Genomic DNA, 27,730 nt, shown 5'->3' with positions numbered 1-27,730 from the left:
ACCAATGTGTTAGCAGGTTCAGTTCCTTTTGGAGGCTCTGAGGGAAAATCTGTTTCCTGCCTCTTTCCTAACTTCTGGTAGCTATGGGCAGTCTTTGACATTCCCTGCCTTATAGATGTGAAATTCCAATTTTTGCCTCCATCTCCACGTGGCTTTTATAGCCCGCATCTTTCTGTGTGTATTTATACTGTGTTTTTATTTCCCCTTACCTTGTAAGGACACTCATCATTGGATTTCCAGCCCATCCTAATTCAGGATGATCTCATCTGTAGATCCTGACTTCAGTTATATATGCAAAGTCCCTTTTCCCAAAAAATTTCCCAAAAAACTTTACAGATTCCAGGTAGATGTAGCTTTTGGAGGGGCCAATATTCGCTCCACTAAAAGGACTAGAGAAGCCAGGAGTTAGAGTAATTAATTGTTGCTTACTAGGAAATATTAGGAGCTGGGGGCAGGTCTTATTTCCTAGCATTCCCCAGCTTTTTGTTCTCATGGTCAACTAGGATGTAGGAGATCAACTCTCTATTTGTATCATTGACATTATCTTCAATTTATGTTTCTTTGGTAGAATCTTAAACCTACTTGTCTATTTTGTGAACATTAATGGTTAAAACTAGGTAATATAATCTATATAACCATTTAACCGCACACAAAAGGCAGTTTGTTACAACACATTGAAAGCAAACAAACCAGCAAAGGTGTCCTGTAAACTTTCATGGAATGTAGAACTCCCCAGTTCCATAAAAATACATTGTGATCTGTATTTCGTATGACCGAGTTAGGGTGCCCGTGTCATGCTGGATAAGAAACACCAGGAAAGTTTAATTTCTTTCTTACTAAGAATTAAACAGAAGCAAAAGTTTTCCTGTCACGATTCAATGGATGTGCTCTCCCTAGGATGCATGAGTCTCACTTTGGAACACATAGATCTAGATCATCGATTATCTGATAGAACTTTTTGTAGTGATGCAGACAGCTTGTATCTGTGTTGTCCACATATAGAACATTTGAAATATGGCTAATATTACTCAAGAGATGAATTTTAAGTTTCATTTAATTTTAATTAATGTAAATATAAATTTAAGTAGTCGTATATGGTTCGTGGACCATATTGGACAGCACAAGCTGTCAATGTCTGAAGTAAAAATATTAGGAGTAGTAAAATAAAGAGAATGATAAGCATTATAATAACTATAACCTGCCTGTGGTTTAATTTAAATGTCCTTATTCTAAGGGTATTAACAAACCGAAAGGAAACGTTCATCCTGAATTCACAGCTTATCTGTACTTGTTAAAGGTTTTGGACTTGTTTTAATTTGGGATTTTTTTCGTAACTGAAAATTAGATGAAATTTTAATCTTTTTTCTAATTATATTTTTTAGGGCTAAATTTATAACAAAATTATTCCTCTATAGGTAAAATACTGGTAAATATGAATTAGAAATTTGTTAACTTGGGACAGGCTTACTCAAGAAATTAAGTGTAACTGTTTGTCAATCATTTCACATTTTTCTTTGCTGAAAATATAAATTACATTAATATGCACAGAAAGATTTTACTTAACACTATGTAACAAAAAAGTAGCCTTTTTTTTCCTTTGTAGGTATGATACTACTGAAAGGTATAATATTTTATAATGTAGGAAATACCACCTTGTGATAAAGTTGTTTTTCAGCCATGTAAGCAGATTTTACCAGCATTTCCCAATTATATCATAGGCATTTTATTATATAAAATTTTTAAGAGCTGGTTAGTCCATCAATTTTATTTTTGGCTTTGATTGAAATATGGCCAGAGAGAACATTTCTTCTCTTTAGTGCCAGGCATGTAATACAGCATTAGATTTAAATTTATTTAAAAAGATAATGTGAAAATAGATCAAGTACGGCTCACACTTCTTGAACTTTATATGGTTTAAATTTTGGAGTATTGTATTCTTCATTAATGCCAGAAGAGGGTGTACTTTAAACTTGATGTTTTTAAACAGTAAACACTCCTTCCAGCTGGTGCTGTAAAGTTGATGTCCCTTAAAAAATTACCAAGTTCTTTTATTCCAGATCATCCCTTAATGTACATGGGAGAAGATGGGGGGGTGCATGTGAGTAATTTAGAGCACATAATACTGAAAACATCTATTAATACACCTTTAATCCAGAAATACAACTATGTTTTCCTCATTACTTTCTGAAAATACATTCAGAATTAATGAATTCAGAAGATCCTTCTGAAGTTTTATCTTCAAATCCCCAATCCCTGATGTATGTTATATAATTTCACTTTTGACCTTATTTAATTGAAATTGTTATAAATCATGAAGTGTGACCATTAAGGAAGAAAGAAACAGAATAAATGAAAAACAAACCCATGGCTAGAAAGTGATATTTATTCCTTTCTGTTTTGACAGCTTGAAGGTCCATGTGTTTTGCAAATTCAAAAAATTCGCAATGTTGCTGCACCAAAGGACAACGAAGAATCTCAGGCTGCACCAAGAATGCTGCGTTTGCAGATGACTGATGGGCATATAAGTTGCACAGCTGTGGAATTTAGTTATATGTCAAAAATAAGGTGATTGACACTTTAATTTGTATATTTGTTACAGAGCGTGAAGGTGCTATTCAAAATGGATTTTGTTTTATGAATTTTAGAAAGAAGGAATGAACTGTTATAAGTGCCTATTAAATTTTTTTCAAAAGAAATTAAAGAATTTGTATTTCTACTTTATCTATGTAGGAAAATAGGAATGGAGTTACTCTTTCCTTAAATGTTATTTTAAAAAATTCGGGGCGCCTGGGTGGCACAGCGGTTAAGCGTCTGCCTTCGGCTCAGGGCGTGATCCCGGCGTTATGGGATCGAGCCCCACATCAGGCTCTTCTGCTATGAGCCTGCTTCTTCCTCTCCCACTCCCCCTGCTTGTGTTCCCTCTCTCGCTGGCGGTCTCTCTCTCTGTCGAATAAATAAATAAAATCTTAAAAAAAAAAAAAAATTCAAGGTGTTTTTGTATGAAAAGTAGTAATTTCCATTTTTTTCAGTAAATTTTAGGTCACTCAGAAATTTCCAAGAACAAACAATTTCTCAAATATGTTACCATTTCTTCTTTAACAACTGTGTCCATCACACTAGGAAAGTTTTCTTAGGAAATGATTGAAGCTAGAGACAAGTGCCACTCACTTTCTGAGAGGATAAGGAACTCCATAAGGAACAATTTTCCAAATTCTTCTTTTTGCTATTTTTATGAGAAGTTTTTATTTTTATTTGCATAAATTTGATGTGTAACAATGTGTAAGTTTAAATTGTACAGCATTTTACTTTGATACCCTTATATATTACGATTGCTAATGTAATAGTATTTATCACATTACATAATTTAATATAATATTGTTTTCTGTGTTTATTATGCTGTGTATTAGATCTCTGTGGCTTATTTACTACCCATGACAAATTTGTACCCTTAAACACCTTTAATCTTATCCCTCCCCACCATTTCCTGGTAGCCACCATTTTATTCTCTTTTTACAGGTTTAACTTATTTGGATTCCACGTATAAATGATACCATATAGTCTTTCTCTGTCTGAATTATCTTGCTTAGCAAAATAGTTTGAGGTCCATCCATGTTGTTGCAAATGGAAGGATATTCTTTCTCATGATGAATAATATTCCATTGTGTATATGTACCACATCTTTTTTATCCATTCATTTGAGTTACTTCCATATTTTGGCTATTGTGAATAATGTTGCAGTAAACATGAGAGTATGTATTTCTGGTCAAAATCCTGTTTTCATTTCTTTTGGAGATATACCCAGAAGTGGAATCGCTGGATTGTATGGTAGATCTATTTTTAATTTTTTGAGGAATCTTCATATTGTTTCGTGTAGTGGTTGGACCAGTGTACATTTCTGCCAACAATGTTTGAGTTCCCTTTTCACCACATCCTCTCCAACATCTGTTATCTTTTGTGTTCTTGATGATAACCAGTCTAAGAGGTGTAAGGTGATAGGTCATATGGTTTTGATTTGCATTTCCCTGATGACTAGTAATGTTGAGCAGCTTTCACCTGCCTTTTGGTCATTTTCCTGTCCTCTTTGGAAAAATGTCTGCTTTGTTCTTTTCATTTTTAAATCAGATTGTTTTTTATTATGTTGACAGAATTCTTCATATATTTTGGATATTAACCCCTTATCCAATATATGGTTTGCAAAAATTATCTCCCATTCCGTACATTGTCTTTTCATTTTGTTATTTCTTTTGCCGTGCAGAAGCTTTTGAGTTTGATGTGGTTCCATTTGTTGATATTTTGCTTTTGTCGTTGTACTTTTGCGTCATGTCCAAGAATCATTGCCAAGACCAATACTGATAAGCTTCATTCCTGTGCCTTATTCTAGAAGCTTTAGGTAGCAGGTTTTATATTTAAGTCCTTGATCCATCTCAAGTTAATTTTTGTGAGTGTTGTGAGACAGCGGTCCAATTTCACTGTTCTGCATAGAGTTGGCATTCCTGTTGGGATGGAGAAAAGCGATGAGAAGGAAGGGAAATGTTTCCTTTATCATCTATGTCCCCACTATTTCAGTTTGAGCAATTTTCCAAGGTGGGAATTTTCACTGGACATTTGTAGTGTTGTTTTATATGCTCATGTTTGCTGCTCTGGGTCCTTTGAGCTTTTTCACATAATGTAAACTCCTAGACCATATTTCTCTCCTAAGCGAGCATTTAACAAGCGTTTAGCATCTGCTGTGCTCCAGTCCCTTTATCCGGTGCTAGAGGTACAAAGGTAAAAAAAAAAAAAAAAAACCTTTAGATTTTGCCCCCAAATAGCTCCTCTGCTAATGAGGTAGGCATATAGGCATATAAGTTATAATAAATATATGGGGCACCTGGGTGGCTCAGTCGTTAAGCGTCTGCCTTCGGCTCAGGGCGTGATCCCAGGGTCCTGGGATCGAGCCCCTCATCAGGCTCCCTGCTTTGCTGGGAGCCTGCTTGTTCCTCTCCCACTCCCCCTGCTTGTGTTCCCTCTCTCGCTGGCTGTCTCTCTCTCTCTGTCAAATAAATAAATAAAAATCTTTTAAAAAAAAAGTTATAATAAATATGTCAACTAAAAGGATTAGGAGTCAGGATGCCTGGGTGGCTCAGTCAGTTAAGTGTCTGCCTTCAGCTCAGGTCATGATCCCAGGGTCCTGGGATCGAATCCCGTATTAGACTCCTTGCTCAGCGGGGAGCCTGCTTCTCCCTCTGCCTGCTGCTCTCTCCCTGTCGCTCTCTCCCTTTCTTGGACAAATAAATAAATAAAATCTTTTTTAAAAAAATAGAAAAAAAAGGATTAGGAATCTAAAAAATTGACGCTATTGGGGGAGCCAGAAATAAGACTTAAAATATGAATAGGTATTTCGAGAATGGTGAGAGGGAGGAATAGCACGTGCAGGGACATTTTGTCCTGAAAACAAATGAGTGAAAAGTTCATTTGGAAGAGTTTAGGCAATTTGGGATGGTGGTATATGGGAAGAAATGTGATAGGTTGAGCCCTCCAAGCCATGCTCAATAATTTCCCTTCTTTTTTGTTCTTCCTTCAACCTGTATCTGTCTCTGGTAAAGGCACTTCCTTCCTTAGAAGATATATGTTTGTCTAAAATACTGATTTTTATATACAAAGCAGGTTTTGTTGATTTTGTGTTTTGTTGTCTTTTTTTTTTTTTTAAGTAGGCTCCACGCTTAGCATGGATCCCAGTGTAGGGCTTGAACTCACAATCCTGAGATCAAGACCTGAGCTGAGATCAGGAGCTGGACACTTAACCTACTGAGCCACCCAGGTGCCCCTGTTGTCTTTTTGAAGAGTGGGAGGGTTCCTACCTTTATGGAGAAAGACAGCCTCTCCTCCTTTGACAAATTCAATTAAACCCACTACAGAGGAGTTCACAAATGACTCAGAAAGACTTGTCATGTAATGGCCGCTTCTCTGATTTTACTGCTGTGTATTTCTCTGAGCTAAATGAAAACACAAGATCGTCCAGAGAGGAGGGTCCCTTATGTTGTTAACTGTCTTCTTTTGTTGAATTTATTGCAATTTGACAATTGAAAAAAAAAATACTACCACTTGCTCATTGGCTCGTCATTGAAGTAGCATGTCTACTTTTGTTGCTGTAAAAGCAACAGCCTACAGAACTGTTCTTACATGTGAACATTTGGGAGACTTTTATCAAAGTTGTACTGGTTAGTGGTTATCTTAGAAGCAAAGGAGAATAACTCGCTAGAGAGGATATGCCAGGAACCGGTATGGACTGTGTTGCCTTCAGTGGACATTGCATTTCTCTGGGGTGCTTTTTTCAACTCTTCTGTCCTACTTCCTGATTGGCTTCAACTTTTAAACACCCACTTCTCGCTGTTTTTGTGTTTATTTGTCTTGTTATAGCTTTTTTTTAAATAATATTTTTTATTATATTATGTTAGTCACCATACAGTACATCCCTAGTTTTTGATGTAAAGTTCCATGATTCATTACTTGCATATAACACCCAGTGCACCATGCAATACGTGCCCTCCTTACTACCCATCACCAGCCTGTCCCATTCCCCCACCCCCCTCCCCTCTGAAGCCCTCAGTTTGTTTCCCAGAGTCCATAGTCTTTCATGTTTCATTTCCCCTTCCATTTACCCCCCTTTCTTTTTCCCTTTCTTCTCCTACTGATCTTCCTACTTCTTATGTTCCATAAATGAGTGAAACCATATGATAATTGTCTTTCTCTGCTTGACTTATTTCACTTAGCATTATCTCCTCCAGTGCCGTCCATGTTGCAGCAAATGTTGAGAAATCGTTCTTTTGATGGCTGAGTAATATTCCATTGTATATATGGACCACATCTTCTTAATCCAGTCATCTGTTGAACGGCATCTCGGCTCCTTCCACGATTTAGCTATTGTGGACAATGCTGCTATGCACATTGGGGTGCATATGGCCCTTCTCTTTACTACGTCTGTATCTTTGGGGTAAATACCCAGTAGTACAATGGCTGGATCATAGGGTAGCTCAATTTTTAACTTTTTAAGGGACCTCCACACTGTTTTCCAGAGTGGCTGTACCAACTTGCATTCCCACCAACAATGTAGGAGGGATCCCCTTTCTCCACATCCTCTCCAACAATTGTTGTTTCTTGCCTTGTCAATTTTTGCCATTCTAACTGGCGTAGGTAACTAGGTTTTTAAAAATTGCACTGAAGAGAGAGTAGAGGCACTTTGGGGTGCCAATAAAAATAGTAATTAAACCAAAATATGCTTTCTGAATAAGGGTTAGTTAGGGCCCTGAAGATATGATGTATTAAAAATTATGTTAAAATTTTAATGCCTATTTATCCTTTTGTGGGAATAGAACTATCATTTTATCTGGTGAGTGGGACTTTTTATCAATTATCCTGATGAAATTTTAAGTACATCTTCAAATAATTTGATGACTTTTTCCTCTTAACCTATTAGGGAGAATTTGAGAAAGGTATAGTCATTTTATACAAAAATTAGTTTGTCATTTGTTTTCAGATTAGCTTTTAGTTTTAAAGTTATATTATCATAACTTAAACATCCCTATAATTTGCATCCAGTCTTTTAAGTTCTTATGTAGTTTCTTCTATTGCTAATATACGTTTCTAGATTTTCATTGCGTTTTCCAATTTCACCAATTTGTAAGAAATTATTGGCTAAAAATGGTTTTGAAGAATAAGTTTTATGTAAATGATACAATGCAGTAATTATAGTAGTTTCTTTAAAGTAAAGAGTATAATACATCCTATAGTTGAAACTTTTTTTAATCCTTAAATGATGATACGGAGTTATGAAAACCTGGATCTGCTGATTGCCTGAAATTGGGAAAAACTTCACTTAGTATAACTGTATTCAATTGTTGCTGATACTGAAGCCTGATAAATACTGTCCTTAGTTATTCACTACCACAGAGTTCTCTCCTTAAGGGTTAGGTTGGGCACGGCTCTTTATGACTATTTGTTCTATAAGTTACATGTTATGACAAAGCTAGGGATCCTCAGAATAGTGTTTACCAGATAATGTCTTACTGTCTAAGAGATCTTTGAGGATTTAAAAATGGGTGTATTTTATTTCTTCTTGTTTATTGTTTTCAAACCATCTTTCTTCAAAATAGACCAAAGATATCAATGCTTTCACTGATTTTGCTGTTGCATATATATCAGCACATGGTGAATATCCTGAACTTTAAAAATGTGGACAAGATGAAGCCATTTCAGCCTGATTTTCTAATTTGTCCTAAGTGTTTGAGAATAGTCTTTACTCCTATTTAGAGTACTTTATCCCTTGCTGCATGTGCAAAGAGATGGGGCAGGACACGGTATCTGTGCTTTTACTTTATAATAAATCTCAATAATGAAATGGTTCCTTCCACTGTTTCTTTTACCAAGCAGCTGGTAGGGGGATAAACATTTTGTCTCTGGCTTTTGTAAAAGGGGTCATGGTGTACTGTTTGCCCTAAGTCTGATAATATTTAGCCTATCACAGACGAGTTCTTTTAAGATTAGTAAACTTTAAAGTAAATAACTCTCATTTGATCTTTAGATGGTTAACAAAAAAGAGTGTTGTTTTGTATGGATTATGGTAACTCATATAGATGTAAAATTTCTAGGATTATTACTGGTCAGATATCTTTTCGTGTATTGAAATTTAATTTTGCACATAATGTATCTTTGCAATGCATAGTCAAAACTCAGAGGGAAAAATGGCACATCTTCCATTTGTACGGCATGCCATGCACAGCATGAGAAAGTATTTTCATATCTCTTATTTGGTTTATCTTTACTGCAAATTAGTGAGGTGTGATTTTTATTGTCCACATTTTTTTTTAATGGGGAAACTGAGGTTCATTTGTCAGTAAGGTAAAAAGTGACAGCCTTGGACCTGGTCTTCAGACCTCTTCCCTGTAGGTGATCTATTCGCACTATATAGCCAGTCTCTTGAAAAAAAAGTTTTTGTATGAGTGTGGTTTGAAGAACTTGGCCAGGTTTAGGACTGAATTCCAGTTTGCGGAAGGAGATTCAGTGTGTTTTAACTCTTTTTTGTTTGTTTGTTTTTTGCTCTGCTTTAGCCTGAATACACCACCTGGAACTAAAGTGAAGCTCTCAGGCATTGTGGATATAAAAAATGGATTCCTGCTCTTGAATGACTCTAACACCACAGTTCTTGGTGGTGAAGTAGAACACCTTATTGAGAAATGGGAGTTACAGAGAGTAAGTGTAAACTAAGAAAAAATGGCTTGAACTTTAAAAAAAACTGTACTTTTTTTAAATTGTATTCTGTGTTTTAAGGAGATCTTCCCAAAATGAACAGTAAAACTAGTCTTTTATGTCAGAGTTGAATCACATGGAACACAGTGATCTTTATAGAAAACTATCTACCTTTGTTAAAGTAGAAATATTCTTTGTCTTGAGCAGGTGTCATTTTCAGTATTCACTACATTTTAGTACATATTTTAAAGAGTAATTCTTTACTGACAAGTTTTCAAAACTCCCAAGATGCCATTTATAAACTATGTGTAATGTATCTGTGTATAATTTTGCAAAAAACTAGTGTTTGTGAATATATATGAATATAATGTATGTCTGTATCTCATGTACAATCACACATACATATAACTGAAAGCAAATTTTATATATAGAATTTCACATTAATGGAGATATTCTTATTCATTGTCTTCCCAGGCATGTTAGTTGATGTTTTCCCCATTTATAAGTGATATCTTCATCCTCTTAGTCATCTAGGTTATCTCATGATTTTGTCTCTAGTTTGCCTCCAGCAATCAATGCTCTTGATCCACTACAGTCAGATCTTAAATCGATCCCTTGCTCTCCAGTTCCATTGTTGTTGCTATAGTTTGTCTTTTTTTTTTTTTAGCTTATTTTTTAAAATATTCACAACTTGATTATTTTAGTTTAAGTCTTTTGCATCTCTTGCCCGGACTATTGCAGTAGCCTTTTTACTGGTCTCTCCATATATCCTTTCTCCATATTCTAATTTATTTTATATATTTCTTCAAGATTATCTTCCTTCAGCATCACTCAGAACACATCACACCCTGCTTTTATGTCAAATGCCTTAATTCGGCATTCAAGGCTGTTCACAGTCTAGCCCTGGTTCCAGTTTTCCTTTTTAACTTTGTAAATTATTTTACATGGATTTTGTTCTAACCAAATGGAACTACTTACTCTTTCTTTGATTCTCTATGCTTTCCTCAGTTATACTTTTGGGGGAAAAAATTTTCCCACATTTATATCATTCATCTTGTTCTCTTTCTCCTGATCCCTTCATGGCCCATGCTACCCTGGTCAAATGCTTGCTTTTTTACCAAGTGAAGTAGTTGCTTCTTATGGAATTCTTGGAACATTTTTATTTGTATCAAGAAGCATATTACTTTCTACCTAACACTAAAATTATGTTTACTTATCTCCTTTAATAGATTGCAAGCTTTTTGAGGTCAGAATTATTTGTGCCTTCGTTCAATTCCATGAATATTTGTTGAGCAGTCTGTAGTATTATGCTGGGCTCTTGCATCAGTAAACCATGTAATCCTCCTAACAGTCTTATGAGGGAGTACCATGTCCATATAGATCAGAAAATGGACTTAAAGAACTGATAAATAACTTCTTTTATGATTAGAGAGCTAGTAGGTGATAGATCTGAGACTTCCCGTATCTCTAAACCAGAGCCTGGATCCTTACATATAAAAAACATTATAACTAATGATTGTGGAATGAGTGAGTTACAAAGCACATAGAACTAATTACTCTTTGCTAAAATTGATGTTCTTGTGCTACCCTCAAATCTTGCCTGTTACCTAGAATGAGCCAAGGGGCATAGCAGTAGAAGCTTTTGCTATTTTATGATACATTATTCTTCTCTATTTTCTTAGTTTGAAAGTGCCTCTGTTTGGGAGGTAAATAGAAATAGAAATTTAGGCACTTTTTTTTATTCCTTAGTATTCATTACATATACTAATGTGCTACATTTAGGTCTGCAGTATTATGCATTATAAGATAATGTTCCATAACTGCATTGTTTAGTTAAAATGTGACAAAAGTAAGTAATTCGGAAGTGGCTTGATAAGTTTTACATAAATAGCCAAGTTTATGAACTTTGAATTTCCTAGAGAAATCCCACCCATTCCATGTAGCTCTTGCTTTTCACAAGTTAATAAATTGTTTTTTTATTATTAGAGATTTTTTTAAATGTGGTAAGATGCCCTCAAGTCAGACCAGTACCTTGTATTATTTACCCAACCCCAGCCAGAACTGCTTCACTAACTGTAAAGTGAGTCAAAACATTCCTAGAAACTTCCTCACCCCTAAAACACACACACACACACACACACACACACACACACTGATTATTAGTAGTTTGATAGTTGTCCTTGTAATGTTTTATTATATTATGTTGCGTTTTGTTTCCTGAAAGCTGTGTTTTTTTTTCTTGTTAGGAGGCAATAAAAATTTACATTAAAAAGAGTTTTAAAACATCTTAATATGATTATAGTTCTCTTTGGTTTCATAGCTGTTGTTTCTGTTTTCATTTGGTAACCATAGTGATGTAGAAACCATGGAGAATTCAATTATTTAATAAGCATCTGGCAGGTGGCACACATAGAAACCATAAACCATAGAGTTAATTTTGAGAGAGGGCCCTAACCGTTTTGTAAAATAAATAGGGGACATTGGGCAGTAGTTAAATTAAATGTCCAGGTGTTGTAGCTATAACAAATTGGTAATAGATCGGTGACGAGGAAGAAAAACTCAAACCTCGAAATGTTTTGTATGTTGGATAAAGACAAATTCTAGAGAGTTCTGAACAAGATGTAATTTGCAAAGTAATGTAGTTTCTGTAACATTTTAGTGCCTCTTACCCTGTTCCCATGACAGATCTGGTTTGGTTTTTTTTCCTTTGGGATGTATGTATGGTAATATATACATAACATAAAATTTGACATTTTAACCATTTTAAGTGTAAAATTCAGTGGCATAAATACATTTATATTGTTAATACAACCATCACATCCATCTCTAGAATTTTTTTCTTCCAAAACTTAAACTCCATACCCATGAAATCACTTCGCATCCCCCTACAGCCACTTCTAGTCCCTGGTAATCACCATTCTACTTTGTCTTTATGAACTCATCTACTTTAGGTACTTCATATAAATGGAATCATATGATATTTGTCCTCTAGTGTCTGGTTTATCTCACCTGGCATAATGTTTTCAAGGTTCATTCATGTTGTAAAATGTGTCAGAATTGCCTGACTTTTTAAGGCTGAATACTATGTCATTGTGTGTGTGGTAACATTTTCGTCATTCATCCGTTGATGGACATTAGGGTTGTTTCTACTTTTTGGCTAATTGTGAACAATGCTATTATGAACATGGTTGTGCAAGTATCTGTTCAGGTTTCTGCTTTCAGTTCTTTTGGGCGTATAACCAGAAGTAGAATTGCTGGGTCATATGGTAATTCTATGTTTAATTTTTTGAGTAACTTCCATATTGTTTTCAACAGTGATTGCACCATTTTTATTCCCACCAGCAATGCACAAGAAATCTAATTTCTGCACATCTTTGCCAATCCTTTTTATTTTACTTTATTTTATTTTTTGTAATAATCATCTTAATAGGTGTGAAGTGGAACCTCATTGTGGTTTTGATTTGCATTTCCCTAATGCTTAGTTGATACTTAGTAGCCTTTCATAGGCCATTTGTATATCTTCTTTGGAAAAATGTTTAAGTCCTTTTTCCGTTTTTTAACTGGTTGTTTAGTTTTTTTGTCATATGAGTTCTTGGTATTTTCTGGATGTCAATTCTTTATCAAGAGGTGTGACTTACAAATATTTTTTCATATTCTGTGGGTTGCCTTTTCACTCTGTCAGTAGTGTCCTTTGATGCACAAAAGTTTTTAATTTTGGTGAAGTTTAATTTCATGGTTTTTTCTTTTTTGCCTGTGCTTTTGGTGTCATATCTAAGAAATCATTGCTAAATACAGTGTCCTGAAATTTTTCTTCTGTGTTTTCTTATAAGATTTTTATGGGTTTTAATTTAGGTATTTGATCCATTTTAAATTAATGTTTGCATATGATACAAGCTAAGGGTCCAATTTCATTGTTTTGCATGTGGATACCCATTTTCCCAGCACCGTATCTTTCCTTTCCCCAAAGAATGGTCTTGTCCACCCTCATCAGAAATCATTTGACCACATGCGCAAGCAAGGCTTTATTTCTGGGTTCTTTATTCTTTTGTTCCATATGTCTGTCTTTATGCCAGTACCACACTATTTTGATTATAGTAATTTGTGGTAAGTTGTATAATTAAGAAGTGTGAGGCCTTTTTAGGATAGTTACGGCTATTCAGGGTCCCTTGAGATTCTATATGAATTGTAGGATGAATTTTTCTATATCTGCAAAAAAAACTTCTTGGGATTTTGATAGGAATTGCATTGAATCTCTAGACCACTTTGAGTAGTATTGACATCTTAACAATATTAATTCTTTCAATCCATGACCACAAGATATCTTTATATTTATTGGTATCATCTTTAATTTCTTTTAGCATTTTTTGTAGTTTTCAGTATACAGGTTTCTTTACTTTAGTTTTTCCCCAAGTATTTTATTCTTTTTGATGCTATTATAAATGGAAGCTTACAACTTGCTGTTGTTTTTTGCTCATTCTGGTTCCCAGCAATGACTTCAGGGAATTCGTATGTTGGTTTCTGGGGCCTCTTTTCTCTACAGGTCCCTCTTTTACAAAACTCCGCCCTACAACTTCCAGTTGCTTCAACCAGCCTAAACCATGAAATTCATTTTCTCAACTTGACTGTCTATGCTCTCTGTCTGCATCATGCTTCTGAGCAGAAATGCAGAGCTCATCTGTTTTGTTTTTTTCTCTTTCTTTCAGGGATTATAGTCCTGCACTACTTATTGTTCTGTGTCTTAAACAGTTGTTTCTTACATGTTGTCCAGATTCCTACTTGTTTACAGATAGAGATGAAGTCTGACTTTTGTGCATTCATCAGGATGAGAAGTAGAAATCCTGTGTTTTAAATTGTATAATGTGTATTGAGAGATGGTATTATTAGCAGCTTATGTGAGCTTTTTGAGGAAGTTATACTATAAATTGAAATGATTGATATTTGAATAATCCTTTTCTTATATCTAAACTGAAGCTGAGAAAAGGACCCCTAGATAATTGTATGGATTTGCTGTTTTTTGTTTTGTTTTGTTTTAAGATTTTATTTATTCATTTGAGAGACAGAGAGAGCACATGAGCAGGGGGAGAGGCAGAGGGAGATGGAGAAGCAGGCTCCCTGATGAGCCAGCCGAGAGCCTGATGTGGGGCTCTGATCCCAGGACTTGGAGATCATGACCTGAGCCAAAGGCAGATGCCTAACCATCTGAGCCACCCAGGCACCCCTGCTGGTTTTATTTTTTTTAATAGGTTAAAATCTCGAGAATAGCTTGTAAAGAAATATGACATTCCTATACAGTTTAAATTACTTTTGCTTAATCAACTAAACAGTATTACTGCCTTTGGTCTTAACATTCTTTTTTTAAGACTTATTTATGAGAGAGAGAGAGAGAGAGAGAGAGAGCACTCGCTGCATGAGTGTGAATGGGGGGAGTGGCAGAGGGAGAGAAACTCAAGCAGACTCCCCACTGAGCACGGAGCCTGATGTGGAGCTCCATCTCATGACCCTGAGATCATGACCTGCTGAAATCAAGAGTTAGACGCTTAACCAACTGAGCCACCCAGGTGCCCCTAGTCTTAGTATTCTTTATATAAATTACCTAAAATGCATAGTATTCTTTACATAATTTGGGAACTCTAGAAAATGTTTGAAAAGTGCACATGATGATTTTTTTAAAACTTCTTTCCACCCACTTTTTAACAGCATATTTTAAACATAACATTTTCTAATGATAATTGTTAAAGATGCTCAAGAGATTTTAAAGTTGAAAAAATGTATTAAATGACAACTAGTGCTTAACAGACATATGTTAACACCTCAAAAACAAATCTTCTCTCTATAATCTTACATATGAGAGGGAGAAAATTAGTAGGGTTTGGAACCTTATTTTTATTTAGAGAACAATGGGCTGAATACTTCTTCAAAGTATAAATTGATTTGAAAAATGACTTTATTAAGGAAATTTTACTATAATTAAAAGTAACCTCCATATCATAAACTATAATAATATGACCTCTTTAAATAATTAGAAATCACTTTTATTATAAATATCCCTATGAACTGTTGCTAGTCACAACACTTTGACACCAAATGTGTGTATTTTCCACACCAAGCAATTCTCCACTTCTCTATAGACACCACATGGATGTCCTAAAATTTAATTCAATTCTGACCCTACTCAGAGTTAGTACAGACCCCATAGCTTAGGGACTCAATCTCACAAGACTGCTCCACGACTGCAGTTGCCAGTTGCAAATAATGGGTCCCCAGGTTGCGAACACTACTGTCCAGTGTGGTTACAAATTGGGGATTCTCATGACCCCCTGCTCAGGTTTGATAATTTGCTATAATGGCTCACAGAGTCCAGGGAAACGCTTTACTTACTGTTACAGGTTTGCAATAGAGGATATTATAAAAGATACAAATGAACAGCCAGATGAAGAAGTATAAGATGTGGAAGAGTCCCTAGCACAGGAGCTTCTGTCCCTGTAGAATTGGGTGTGTTCTACCTTCCCATCACATGGATATGTTCACCAGCCTGGAAACTCTGAACCTCATTGTTTAGGGTTTCAGTGAAGGCTCATTATGTAGGCATGATTGACTAAACCACTGGACATTGGTGATTAGCTCAGACTCCTACCTTCTAATCTAGCAACCATCCCCTCATCCTGGAGCTATCTGGGGGCCCATCAATAGTTGCCTCATTATCGTAAATTCAGGTGTCCTCAAAGAAGCTTATTATGAGTAACAGAAGATGCTCCCGTCACCCCTATCACTCAGGAAATTCTGAGGGTTTTAGGAGCTCTGTTTCAGGAACTGGGGAAGAAGATCAAATATATACATTTTTTTATTTTATCACAATATAACAAGTATGTTGTTTGCTAATAGTTTTTATGTCTAAAAATTTATTTTGAAGATCATTTCTAGGTAATATTTGTCTGTCAGATTATAGTTTTAATATGTTTTAAAAAAGTGAAATTCTTTATGTTTGTTGTCTTGAATTTACCTCTTGTTGAGAAGGGTCTTTTTTTTTTTTCTAACTTTTCTTTTTATGGGAGCAGGTTGGTAGTTACTTCTGAAAATTGTATTTGAATGTGTAGTTTAGTATGGGGAGGTGAGGGGAGAACCTTTGCCTAATTATTGCCTAATTACATAAAATATTTTATGTAGTTTGAAATAATTTATAGAAGACTTTTTTTCCTGTTCTGTATAATCTACTAAAGTAAGTGGATTCCTGGTACATTGTACATTGTAAATGGTATAATTTCTGTTTTGTGACTCACTTTTCTCACAGAGCTTGTCAAAACACAATAGAAGTAATATTGGAACTGAAGGTGGACCCCCTCCTTTTGTGCCTTTTGGACAGGTAATGACTTTCATATTGGGAGATGAATTTTAATCAGCAAAAAATTGTTTTTCATTTGTATTCAAACTGTGTTTAGTTTTGTGCTGAACTATTCATTTAGAGGTCATGGGAGTTATGTGGAAATATATTAAATACAGAAATTTAATAATTGTAGGGTTTTTCTTTAATTAAATTGTTGGTGTAGATGCTTTTCTCAAGAGCTGTTAACCCAAAGATTGAAACAATTAAGAGGCACACCTGAGGAGCAGCAACTTAGAACTAATTAAGATAGGATGGGGGGGGCTTTTTTTTTTTTTTTTGAGAGAGAAATTCAAAAGTAAGAAGACAAATGTATGCTGTAATTTCCCACTTTGTCAGTAGAAACACAAGAGGGAGAGAGAATGAAAGTGTCAACAGAAGGATGAGACATAAAGGTGAGAGCACAGGCAGGGAAGGGCGTCAGTGCACTTCAGTAGGGCCTGCCGTCTCAGCTGTCCTCTCCTGGATTCTGTTCTTCTGCCTTGATCCAAATACCCCTGTCAGGCAAGAACTTAATTTTATTTCTATTTGGTATTTATTTTTTTAACCACAGCAGCCCTGATCCTTCTCTCATAAAAGCTAAAAGTGTTCTACTTCCTATTTTTCAACCCACTCTCTGCAAAATGTTACATTGAGGTAACACCTTGGCTGGTGGGTATCTTGGGTCTTCCCGACTGTACTCAGCATTAAATTGTATTCACAAGTCTCCTGCAATCTTTCCCTCCTTTATCCCTGCTGAGTCTGAGAATATTGCCTGTGGCATCTTTCTCTTTGCTTCATGATGCCACCAGCATTTAGCTGCTGGTAATCTGCCTTGCATTTGCTCTTTAGTTTTCTTCGAGAGCTAACTCACAGTGGAGATGAGTTGGGAACACAACAGGTGGGAAACAGAGCTATAGCATAACGGCTTTTTTTTTTTTTTTTTTTTTTGGTGTGAAAAAGATATCTGGCTGATCAGGAGATAAATGGATAGAATCCGTTGACTGGCATCAGACGAAGGCAGATGCTTAACTGAGTGAGCCACCCAGGCATCCCTGCATCATGGCTATTTTGAAAATACTTTAAAAATACACCAGTTTTACCATGTTTTGGAGCAAGGCATGGTCAAGATGAGAGGAGGCATGATGCCCGATAGTCTGATCCATGTTGTTGCTATTCTTTCTTCTACCAATGTAATAAATCTTCAGAATGGAAACAGAGCATAAACAGTCTGATAATTTGTATTTGAATCTAATAAATATATGTTTGCAAGAATTTGCTTTCTTCTTAAATATTGTAGTGATAATATTTCTTTCATGAATTGCTCAGAGAGACTTATAATCTAATTATTTCAAGATTATGAAGAATGTTTTTTAGTTTTTTAAATTAGGAAATATAATAAAAGTTATATTTCCGATAATATATTTTTTATAAAGCCCATTCTGAAAAATTCTTATTCATTTTATCTTAGCCTTGTACATGGGTTAGATAGATAATGCTGGATGTGTTCTGGTATCGACACGATATATTTCTGTTGCTGAAAATCTGTATTTGTATAACATATTTGTTTGATAGCATGTTTTTCTTTTTTTATTAAGTTGAGACAAGGTTCATTTTATAGGATTTTTACTGCTAGGATTAAAAGGGAGAGCAGCACTTGGGGCTTATTTTTATGCGGTGATAGCTTTCTTAATTTATCTTATGAAACTAAAAATCAAAAACTTTGTAGCCTGATTGAGAGAACAAGTATGTTTTTAGTTTTTGGTTTACAAGTTCAGAGACAGCTCTTTATATTTAAAATAACCATACTGGGGCGCCTGGGTGGCACAGCGGTTAGGCGTCTGCCTTCGGCTCAGGGCATGATCCCGGTGTTATGGGATCAAGCCCCACATCGGGCTCCTCTGCTATGAGCCTGCTTCTTCCTTTCCCACTCCCCCTGCTTGTGTTCCCTCTCTCGCTAGCTGTCTCTATCCTGTCGAATAAATAAACAAAATCTTTTAAAAAATAATAATAAAATAAAATAAAATAACCATACTATTTAACCTTCATATGCATATTGCGGCATAATACGGAAATCAGACTTCTAATAAAAAAACTGAACTTATCTCTTCTTGTACAATAGTATTGACTGAAATTTAGAATTATTTCAAGTCATTATCCTAAAATGCAACTAAATTTCTTGGTTCAATGTATGTTTTAAATATGTGCCCTATTTTAGTTGGCCACATTTTTATGTAGCATTACATTTTATTTACCAGTTACATTTATTTAAAAGTTAATTTAATCAATTTTCTACCTTTTTTTTAAATCTATGGTAAAGAATTATATTTTTATGAGCTCTCAGTTGTTGTCAGTGACACAAACATTTTTTTTTGAGGTATTACTTTCTTATTAAAAACTTGAATTCTTTTGGAAATACTGAAGTGTTTTATTTTTATTCATTACCAGAAATGCATATCTCACGTCCAAGTGGATAGTAGAGAACTTGACCGAAGAAAGACATTGCAAGTTACGATGCCTGTTAAACCGACAAATGATAATGATGAATTCGAAAAGCAAAGAACTGCTGCTATTGCAGAAGTTGCAAAGAGCAAAGAAGTAAGAAACTAAATCATTATAAATTTCTCTTATTTGTTGTCAGTATGTTCTATTTAGGTTACTCATAATCATTATTGTCTTTTCATATAAGGTAACTAATTCAACAAACTTTTCACATCCTTCTTGCATATTTCATCGGTAGAAATGCCACGGTAACTTACAGAGTCTTAAGCTTATACATTTTGCTCATATGTTCTTTTTCTTGATCTCCTTTACAATTCTTTTTTTTGTTTTTTGTTTTTTGTTTTTATTTGAGAGAGTGAACTGGAGAGAGAGAGCATGAGTCATGGGGGTGGGGGAGCTGAGAAGGAGAGTGAGACGCAGACCCCCTGCTGAGCAGAGAGCCCATACAGGATTCAGGACTGGATCCCAGGACTCCCAGGACTCCAGGATCATGACCTGAGCTGAAGGCATACGCTTAACTGACTAAGCCACCCAGGCACCCTCTCCTTGACAATTCTTGCTAACAGACTACCCTTTTCTCCCTCTTCCTTTTCTTTTCTTTTTTTTTTTTTTTAAAGATTTTATTTATTTATTCGACAGAGATAGAGACAGCCAGCGAGAGAGGAAACACAAGCAGGGGGAGTGGGAGAGGAAGAAGCAGGCTCATAGCGGAGGAGCCTGATGTGGGGCTCGATCCCATAACGCCGGGATCACGCCCTGAGCCGAAGGCAGACGCTTAACCGCTATGCCACCCAGGCGCCCCTCCCTCTTCCTTTTCTTAATAGAGTAACAACCGAATGCAATACTTTGCGTTATGGCAGAGTTAGTTATGTTAGTTGGGCTAAATGCCACTTTGGAACGCAGGTAAAGATCAGAGGATAAATCAGTAGTTCAAGGATTAACATTTTTGTTAGTTTTCATTCTTCAATCTACTTAGTAAAAAATAATTTTTTTTTCTTTGGATCATATGTATTTATACACACACACACAATATCCATCGTGTTCTATTAACAGCCAGATGGTTTTCTTTTAATTATTTAAACTTTCTTGCTTATTTGAAATAGGTGTTTTCTCTAGTTATTTCTTGATTTTAGACTTTGATAAGAAATTTTTGTTCATGAATTTGTTGCTTAGACAGACTTTTCTTATCAGTGAGATTGAAAACTTTATTCATTAGAAGTTTAGCTAACCTTGAGATCATGACCTGTGCTGAAATGAAGAGTTGGATGCTCAACCAACTGAGCCATCCAGGCGCCCCCTAGGGAGTGTTTTAAATGCTTAGGTTAAATCAATGAACAAAATAGACAAAAGATCCCTGCCCATATCAAGCGTATATTTTAGTAAAGGAGACAAACTATTAGCACACTGTTTAAGTTAGTTATATAGTAGGTTAGATGTTGGTTAAGTGCTATAGGAAGAAAAAAAAGTAGAGTAGGTTGGGGAGTCGGGAGTGCCAGTTGGGGATGAGGTGCACTTTAAAATGGGATGGTCAGAAATTGAAAATTCTTTTAAATTTTTGTGTAGTTTATATTCTAGTGAGGACACTAATATAAACATGCTAAATAGGTAAGTTGCAAATTTCAGTTTTAAATATAGTAATTTGATTAGGTCTCAGGATGATGAGATTTGAGCCAGGACTTGAAGGAAATAAGAGAATTAGCTATATGGTTATGTGAGGTAAAAAAAGCCCTTGCAAAGGTTCTAAAGCAGGACTATATATTCAAGGAATAGGAAGGTAGCCAGTGGAAGCAGAGAGAACAAAGGGACAAGAAGTAGAATAGAAAGTCAAGGGTGATGATGGAGGTCAGCTTATGTAGGTCTCTGTAAGTCATGTTAGAAACACTGACCTTTATTCAGAGAGAAATGAGAGCCTTTAGAGGTTTTCAGCACAGCAGTAACATCAACTTTAAAAAGCTAATTCTGGCTGCTAGGTTCAGAGTAGATTTTAGAGAAGAAAATTGAATCAGACGAGTTAGGAAATTATTAAAGTAATCCAGGGAGGGAAAAATAATGGTAGCCAGGATGATGATGGCAGCTGTATAGATGGTGCCAAGTGCTCAGATTCTGGAATTTTTAAAGTAGGGCTATCACGATTTCTGAGAGATTGAATGTGGTACATGAGAAGAAGTGTCATGAATAATTCCAAGGGTTTTGCCCTAAAAAGTTGGCAGGTAAGAGTTGCTTACTTTGAATTGGAGAAGACCATGGTGGAACGGGTTTGACGATAAAGATTTGGTATTCGGTTTTGAACATATTAATGTTGAAGTGTGCCTGTTAGACATCCATGTGGCTTCATAGGCAGGGAGACAGAAGAGTATAATTGAAAAAGTGAGCTTTGGAAGAGATACGCATTTGGAAGTTGTAGACATATATGGATGCCTTTTGAAAATCATGAGGCCAAACGAGATCACCAAATGAGTGGTGAAGGGAAGAGAAAGGGGTAACGAATGAACCCTGTAGCACTAGAGGTTGTATGAAAGAGGTTGAACCAACCAAGGTGCAACCAGAAAGGTAGGATCAAAACAAAAGAATGCAGAAATTGCATCATGGAGAAAGGGGTATTGAACTCGTCAAAAGCTGTTGAAAGATCATATAAGATGTGGTCTGAGAAATAGTGTAGAGTTGAGGAATTCATTTCCTCTAGATTCCTCTAGACATTCATGGGGATGGTAGTAAGATAAAATATACAGTGCTAAGGGAAAAGTGAGTATGAAGATATCAATGGGTGGGTTGATGTGGTGAAAATCTGTTCAAGTTCTGTAATGATTATTTCAGTTTTTTCAGTGAGGAAGTAAGCAAGATCAATAGTAACAATGGAGGAGAAGATGTTGGAGGTTGAGGAGTAAGGGGAATATGTAAAGTAGTGGTCTAGAAGACTGGGAGGGTGGATGGGCTAGGGAAATATAATAAGATTGCTAGGGAGCCTTAAGGGCCCACTTGAGTTTCATGGTCATGATGATTTCACAGATTCCTAAATTGTACAGTATGGACAAGGTGGTGTCACTCATAAAGGACACCATTTATCTTATGGGTGATGTTTAAGTTGTGTTGTTTCTAGATATTTGTATGTTTAGTGAGTGGCAACTGTTATAAAACAGTGAAAAGCAATTCTGAAAATTTATCCTATTGTTTAATCCATAAAAATGGAAAGAAAACAATAAAGAAAAGCATCCAGAAGATGGGACTGTTTCACTAGTACCAAAAGAAAAAGTACTTTTGGAGTTACGGAATTTAAATTCCAGAAATATATTTAATTTGGAACACATCAGTGTCCAGAGTTCTCAGGTAACTATATTTTAATATATTAAACAGAACAGTTAATGTTGCCATGGATTGTGAATGTTTACTATGTGCCAGTTACTAAATTGATCACTTTGTGTTGTTGATGTCATTTAATTCTTACAGTGTCCCAATTAGGTAGGTTTTCTGATCCCTGTTTTAAGAGTGAGAAACCTGTCTTGTAGGAAGTAAAAGTAACTTGCCTGAAGGCAGGAGCTAGGAAGTGGCTGAGCTAAGATATAGTCCCAGTCTTGTCAAGTTCCAAAGCCTGTTTTCTTAACTATATCACACTGTCTCCCAGTCTAATAAACTTTATATCACAATAATATAAACTCATTTTTTTCTTTATGACTTTTAAAGTGATGACCGTCAAGACATTCCAAATCTATTACATAAAACAAAAAGAAAATGAATGAATCTCGTTATACACTTTTGGTCTTTGAAAATGTGGTTTTAATTTTGGTTTAAATAAAATTTAAATATTGCGGTGCATCAACTGCTTAATCAATATTTAATACGTTGTCTGGTTAATGCTTATATCATTTTTCTATTTTTCATGTTCTGTTTCTTTATATTTTCATCTGATTCAAAATAATTTCCCAGTGTTATATAAATTTATATCTAGGTATGTGTTCTTACTGTCATAATTTTAAAACACATGTAAAACTATTATCAGTAATAAAAAGCAAGTGTTCACTTCTTCCTTTTTTATTAGATCTATTAGAACTATAAAGATATTGTATAACCAGATGTGTAATTTAATATTGTACAAGTAACAGCAATGGGTTGCTTTTCAGTCATGATTTTGTATCTTTCCAAACTAATATTCTTTACATTCTAGTCTTTTCACAATAGTTTTGATAAAAATGAGATCAAATCAGATTTTCAAATGTGATTAAACATAGTTATTCTAATAAGTCATGCAAAATAAGAAATAATGGACTTTAGAGTTTCTATACATAGTTGGTAAGATGGCATATTATGTAATTAATGTAAAAATAAATTAGTAATTAGAGTTTTAATCCAGTGTTAAAATTCATATTATTTGTTTACTTTTTAAGATCATAGAATCAGGGGCACCTGGGGGGCTCAGAAGCACATGACTTCAGCTTGGTTTATGATCTCAGGATCCTGGGATTGAGCCCCGCTTCAGGCTCCCTGCTCAGCGGGGGGTCTGCTTGTCCCTCTGTCCCTCCCCTTACTCTCTCTCAGTCTCTGTCTCAAATAAATAAAATCTTAAAAAGATTATATAATCATATTACTGGATCACAGATATAATGTAACTGATTCCTAGACATGTTTAGTGCCTTGCTAAAGATAGACTTGCTATGTAACCCAGGTCTTATGATATCAGTAAAGTATCGTACCCGAGAATTATTTTAACACCTGATCTCCGTGATGCTGGTACTATTTTATTTTCTATATTGTTGTCTACTTAAGTTTATTCTGATGACTTGCCTAGAAGACTTAAAGATTTAAATTAATGTACTTTTTGTATTGCTTCACCTGGACTTGTAGAAAGAAGAGATTATGGCCAGTAGATATTTGTTTAAAAAGGATTAGTTAACATTTCATTTTTTTCATGTAAAACATAATCAAGAAGCTTTTAGTTGCTTCAGTTTTACTAGGTGTTTTTAGTTGCAGGTTAGTCTTAAGAGCTATTTTTAAATGTTATTTACTTACATCTGTTTTGTTTTTCTCTTATCAAAAGACCAAGACATTTGGAGGAGGTGGTGGTGGTGCTAGAAGTAATCTCAACATGAGTGCTGCTGGTAACCGAAATAGAGAAATTTTACAAAAAGAAAAGTCAACCAAATCTGAGGGGAAACATGAAGGTGTCTATAGAGAACTGGTAAGGCTAAAGAATCAGCCACAAAATTAATGTGTTCTTCCTTGCCTTGATGATTTTTATGTTCTTCCTTGTAACCACTACTGGCTTTGTTCAGTGTATTATGGATAGAATTCACAATTCTAAGAAGGCTTTCGTTAAGGATTATAGTTAACTTTTGGAAAATTTGGATTAATTGAAAGATGATTTACTCAAAACCTCCATTTTACTTAAATTTCTAATGTCCAAATAGCATATTTTGGAACAGATTGGTAAAAAGCCATCAAATTAAATAGAGGACATTTAATAGAGAGTATATTCTATAAGATGATGCATCAGGAACATCTCTTCCCTTCCCCCCATTTTTCTCAAATTTTGTCTAAAGTAAGTTTGTTTTCTTTTGCTTCACTCTTTGGGAAAAATATGTTAGAACAAGTACATGTGTATTATGGTCTCATTTGCAAAATATACCTGGATTTTTTAGATAAATGGTAGGAGTCAAAGTTATTTCTGATATTCTGCAGTGTCCTCAGATATAAGGGAACTGACAAGAATTCATTTTCCTCTGCCTTTAGAAATTGAATGACTTCAGATGATTTTATCTGTAGAGTACAGAATACTAAGACTGGCTTAAATAATAGGGATTTATTATTTCACATAACTAGAAACTCAGAAGTAGATGGTTACAAAGGTTGATAAATTCAGCAGTAACAATGTTGGAGCTCTGATGGGCATCTCTGTGATTTTTTGGCTTTCTTCTCAGGGTTACAGGATTCTCTGTGTATTAAATCTTCACACAAAAAGTTCAAAGGCAGGAAGAAAAGGGTGTAGGTCTATTTTATCAGATATGAAAATATTTTCTGAAATCTCCAGAAAATTCCATTTATGTGTTATTGACTAGAGCTAGGTCACATGTCCACTTCTAAATCAGTCATTGGCCAAGAAGAATGGGTTTATAACTGTGGGCCAGGCTGTCTCTCCCTTGAACATATGACCATTTCATTCTTTTAAAAAAGTCAGTTTTCAGTTTAGAGTAGATATAGTAAGCTGAAAAAATATGGTCCCTAACTAAAGAAGCCTTCAAACTTCAGTAAATTGAGAATACTTCTCTGGGAATGTCTTGCCATAGACCATCAGAGACCAGCAGTTTGGGGTTGTGGTAAGGATTAAACGCATGAAGAGAATGATATCAGAAAGATGGTGGAGTAGAGAATCCAGGAATTGGCTCTGCCACCCAAACAACTGTTGAGCTGGCAAGTACTCTTTGAAACAACTATTTTAGAAGTCTGGAGCCTGAGAGTCAGACACTTGAGCATCCAGAATAATAAATGATGAAGAAAGAGGCTGGTTACTGGCTGACCATGGGGATAATGGAACAGAGACGTCAGTGATGCTATACCACAAGGAATATAATCCTTGCAAAGAAAGTTTGGAAAGGTCACTAAACAAACTTACAGTGGCAGCTTTCATCTAGTAACAACAGCAGTCCCTGAGGAGGAGGGAGAATCTGATTTCCAAAATTACTGCCATTATAGTTTTCGAAATGTCCAGTTCTCAACAACAAAAAAAATTACAAAGCATATCAAAAAACAGCAAAGTATGACCCATTCATAGGAAAAAAAGAAATTGACAGAAAACATCCCTGAAGAAGCCGAGACATTGGACTTACTAAACAAAGACTTAAACTATCTTAAATATGCTCAAAGGTCTGAAGGGAACCATTACAAAGAACTAGAAGAAATCAAGAAAACAGTATATGAACAACTAGGGAATATGAGCACTGGTTGTTATATGCAACTAATGAATCATTGAACACTACCTCAAAAACTAATGATGTACTATATGTTGGCTAACTGAACATAATAAGAAAAAAAAAGAAATTATAAAAAAGAAGCCAAATAGGATTTCTGAAGCAGAAAAGTACAGTACCTGATATAAAACATTTAATTAGCAGATTCAACATCAGACTGGAACAGGCAAGGGAAAGAATTGGTGCACTTTAATGTAGGGCATTGAAATTATCAGGTCTAAGATGCAGAAGGAGAGAAGAGTGAAGAAAAATAGAGGATAAGGGACTTATGAGGTACCATCAAACATACCAACATGCACATTGTGTATGGGAATCCCAATAAGAAAAGAGACAGGAACAGAAAAATTACCTGAAGTAACAACGACCCCAAATTCCCAAATTTGATGAAATTATGAATCTGTAAATCCAAGAAGTTAAGTGAACTCCAGTAGGATAAACTTACAGAGAGAGACACACCAAGACACATTATAATCAAGTTGTTGAAAGCTAAAGACAGAGAAATCTTGAAAGCTGTGAGAGAGGAACACCTCATCAAATTCAAGGGATTCTGAGTAAGATATATGACCAATATCTGATCAGAAACTATGAAAGTAAGAAATCAGTGAGGTGATACCTTGAAAGTACTGAAAGGAAAAACAAAAACAAAAAACCTGTTAACCAAGAATTATATGTCCAGCAAAGCTATTATTCAAAACTGAAGGAGACCATCAAAAGGACAATTTGAAATACCAGTGTAAATATGAATGTACATCAATTGTTCTAATGACTAAGTACCAAATTTTTTTGCATGTTGGACAGTTTTCAGTTCCTTACTTCCAGCAATTTAAGGAAGACTTGATTGGAATGTCAGGCAATAGGTCCTTAAAATAATTTTTAATAATAGATAGTATTATAGGTTGAATTGTACCTTCCCAGATGTGTTGAAGTCCTAACCACCAGTACCTTAAAATGTGACTTCATTTGGAAATAGGGTCTTTACAGAGGTATCAAGTAAAGAAGGTGGGCCCTAATTCAATATGACTATTCTTATAAAGAGGGGAAATGTAGACAGAGAGACTGATATAAACAGAGGGCAGGTGAGCAGCAGATATGCAGTGAGAAGATGGCCATGTGACTAGAGTACATCTACAAGCCAAGAAATGCCAAGGGTTGCCAGCAAACAACAGAAGTTAGAAGAGGCAAACAGAGTTCTTCCCTAGAGCTCCCAGAGAGAGCATGGCCCTGCCAATACCTTGATTGAGAGTTTGGTTCACTGCAAATCACATCTTCAAGGAAGGTAGAATAAATTACACCAAGATCAGGTATTAATTGATTTTTTATATTTTTTTATCAAGTTCTATGTATGGAACAATATTCTTCATTAGGTATTTATTTGAGAGATAATTGGGGGAGAGAAAAGTTTTAGAAAGTTTGATTATATTTTTTTACATTCATTTAAGTTTTTGAATAGGAAAGATGCATTTTAGTTTTGATGTCCAGTCCTTTCTGTGTTCACTTTAGCAATTGCATAGTAGAGATCTAGATTTTCTCTTACATGTCAACTCTGATCTACTGGTAATAGCTACTGTGTTTAGAAAGGTTTTTGTGTTTGGAAGGATGCAGTCATGATTTGGAGAAAAGTATTGTGCTTTTATCATTGTCTACACAGGTATCAGAGTGGCTGTCTGCAACATGCAGACGATGTATATGC

At 35.3% G+C, this 27,730-nt stretch overlaps 1 protein-coding gene across 1 annotated transcript in view; it reads left to right on the top strand.

The window, feature by feature from the left end:
• Positions 1-27,730, top strand: part of TDRD3 (tudor domain containing 3) — a 163,876-nt gene that overhangs the window by 77,180 nt on the left and 58,966 nt on the right. The window contains exons 4-8 of the mRNA XM_087865105.1: positions 2,405-2,565; positions 9,087-9,228; positions 16,514-16,585; positions 19,031-19,180; positions 24,114-24,254. Of these exons, the coding sequence (XP_087721231.1) occupies positions 2,405-2,565; positions 9,087-9,228; positions 16,514-16,585; positions 19,031-19,180; positions 24,114-24,254 (666 nt within the window). The remainder of the gene's footprint in view (positions 1-2,404; positions 2,566-9,086; positions 9,229-16,513; positions 16,586-19,030; positions 19,181-24,113; positions 24,255-27,730) is intronic.

This window comes from Ursus americanus, chromosome 10, assembly GCF_024610735.1.
Source record: "Ursus americanus isolate L20-20 chromosome 10, mUrsAme1.1.p, whole genome shotgun sequence".
In the NCBI taxonomy this organism is placed as follows: domain Eukaryota; kingdom Metazoa; phylum Chordata; class Mammalia; order Carnivora; family Ursidae; genus Ursus; species Ursus americanus.
Note: the sequence above shows the minus strand (reverse complement) of the source record. Positions and strands in the feature narration are given on the sequence as shown.